This window comes from Limulus polyphemus, unplaced genomic scaffold (genome assembly GCF_000517525.1).
Source record: "Limulus polyphemus unplaced genomic scaffold, Limulus_polyphemus-2.1.2 Scaffold784, whole genome shotgun sequence".
NCBI classification, from domain to species: domain Eukaryota; kingdom Metazoa; phylum Arthropoda; class Merostomata; order Xiphosura; family Limulidae; genus Limulus; species Limulus polyphemus.
This window is the reverse complement of record NW_013666394.1, coordinates 192,900-194,357: the sequence shown is the minus strand read 5'-3', so window position 1 is coordinate 194,357 and position 1,458 is coordinate 192,900. Positions and strand designations below refer to the sequence as shown.

Below are 1,458 nucleotides of genomic sequence, written 5' to 3'. Positions count from 1 at the left end.
TAGTGGGATTGACCGTCACATTATAACGCCCCCACGGCTGAAAGGGCGAGCATGTTTGGTGGGACGGGGATTCGAACCCGCAACCCACAGATTGCGAGTCGAGCGCCTTATCCACCTGGCCATGCCGGGCTGTTACTACTAAACTAGTAGAAAATCTTACCCAACAGTAACCAACTAGTTTGTTGGTGCATTACCAACACCTTCATGATGCCTCACTGCCAGTCTTTAATTTACTTTACGTTGTTTTACTTAGAGGGCGTGAATCGTGATCTATACTTCGATGAAATAACAGCTTCTGCTCTCCCTTGTAGATATTAAAAGTCTATGATATCCAAGATATTTTCCGACGCAAGCCATAATGGTCCTATGTTTGTGTTCCAGGTATACTGACCTCATTATCTTCGGACTTCGAAGTAGAAGAGAACGACAACAGAAGCAACGAAGAGCGAGAGAGTGGGACCTCACGTTCCGGAGGACGACAGAAACAGCAATTGACGACAGTGTTGACTATCATCAACTCACTATTCAAGAAGATAAGGATACTGCACTCCTGACCCTTTTAGAGAGCTTAATGGAGTCCGCGCCTCAGTTAGTTCTGCAAATCTACATCTTAGCTGACAGACAGATGATTCCTTACGACTTCTGGACAGGTTGGTATGGTTATTAAAAATAAATTCGTTACAGCTGTTCGTTAGGGGTAAAAAGGTCATAGTTGAAGTAATAATCACAATTGTTGATATTTTTAAATACACCAAGATATATAAATGAAAGCAATAGTGTAGTTTCAATGCATTAACCCGCGAACTGCAGACTAGATTAAACACAAAGTTCAAGTAAAGTACAAAACTATACTCTGGTCTTTAACTGCTACTAGATTTAACACGAGGTTCGAGTAAAAGAAGATTATGTATTACTTTACAACTACAACTAGATTAAAAGTGTTAATGTTTAACGGAAACCCTTACATATCAAATTACAGCAATAAACAAACTAAGATTATTGGACAGATTTAACACATATTAAGAAATGGGTTTTTCCCCAAGTATGTAAAATCTCTCATTTGAATAAAATGACAGTCGTTTTAATATATTACTCATGCATTGGTACTTTTAATATAGTTGCTGGTTACTGTTATTGGTGAGTAAGGTTCTACGTTAAACCTTAACATTTTTAATTTATCTGCCTTTAGTGTTATTAGAGGTTAATGTTTTCTGTTCTGCATTAACACCTTTTTAAAGGTAAATGTCAAGATTGAAAATGTTTGTTTTTAACGTATAACCTAAATATAGTCACTAAGAGTTCAACAAAAGCTGTTTCTCAAGTCATGTCAACAAGCAATGAATTTTCGTTATTATTATTCATTTCCACAGTTGGCATCCAATTGGCGTCGATAGTTGCCTCGTTGTTCGAGCTATCCTGGTCCTTGGCATCATACCACCGGGCTTTACGGCAGTCAGT

At 38.1% G+C, this 1,458-nt stretch overlaps 1 protein-coding gene across 1 annotated transcript in view; it reads left to right on the top strand.

Moving 5' to 3' along the window:
- Positions 1–1,458, top strand: part of LOC106460514 (XK-related protein 4-like) — a 21,931-nt gene that overhangs the window by 18,256 nt on the left and 2,217 nt on the right. The window contains exon 5 of the mRNA XM_013920228.2: positions 382–650. Coding sequence (XP_013775682.2) covers positions 382–650 — 269 coding nt within the window. The remainder of the gene's footprint in view (positions 1–381; positions 651–1,458) is intronic.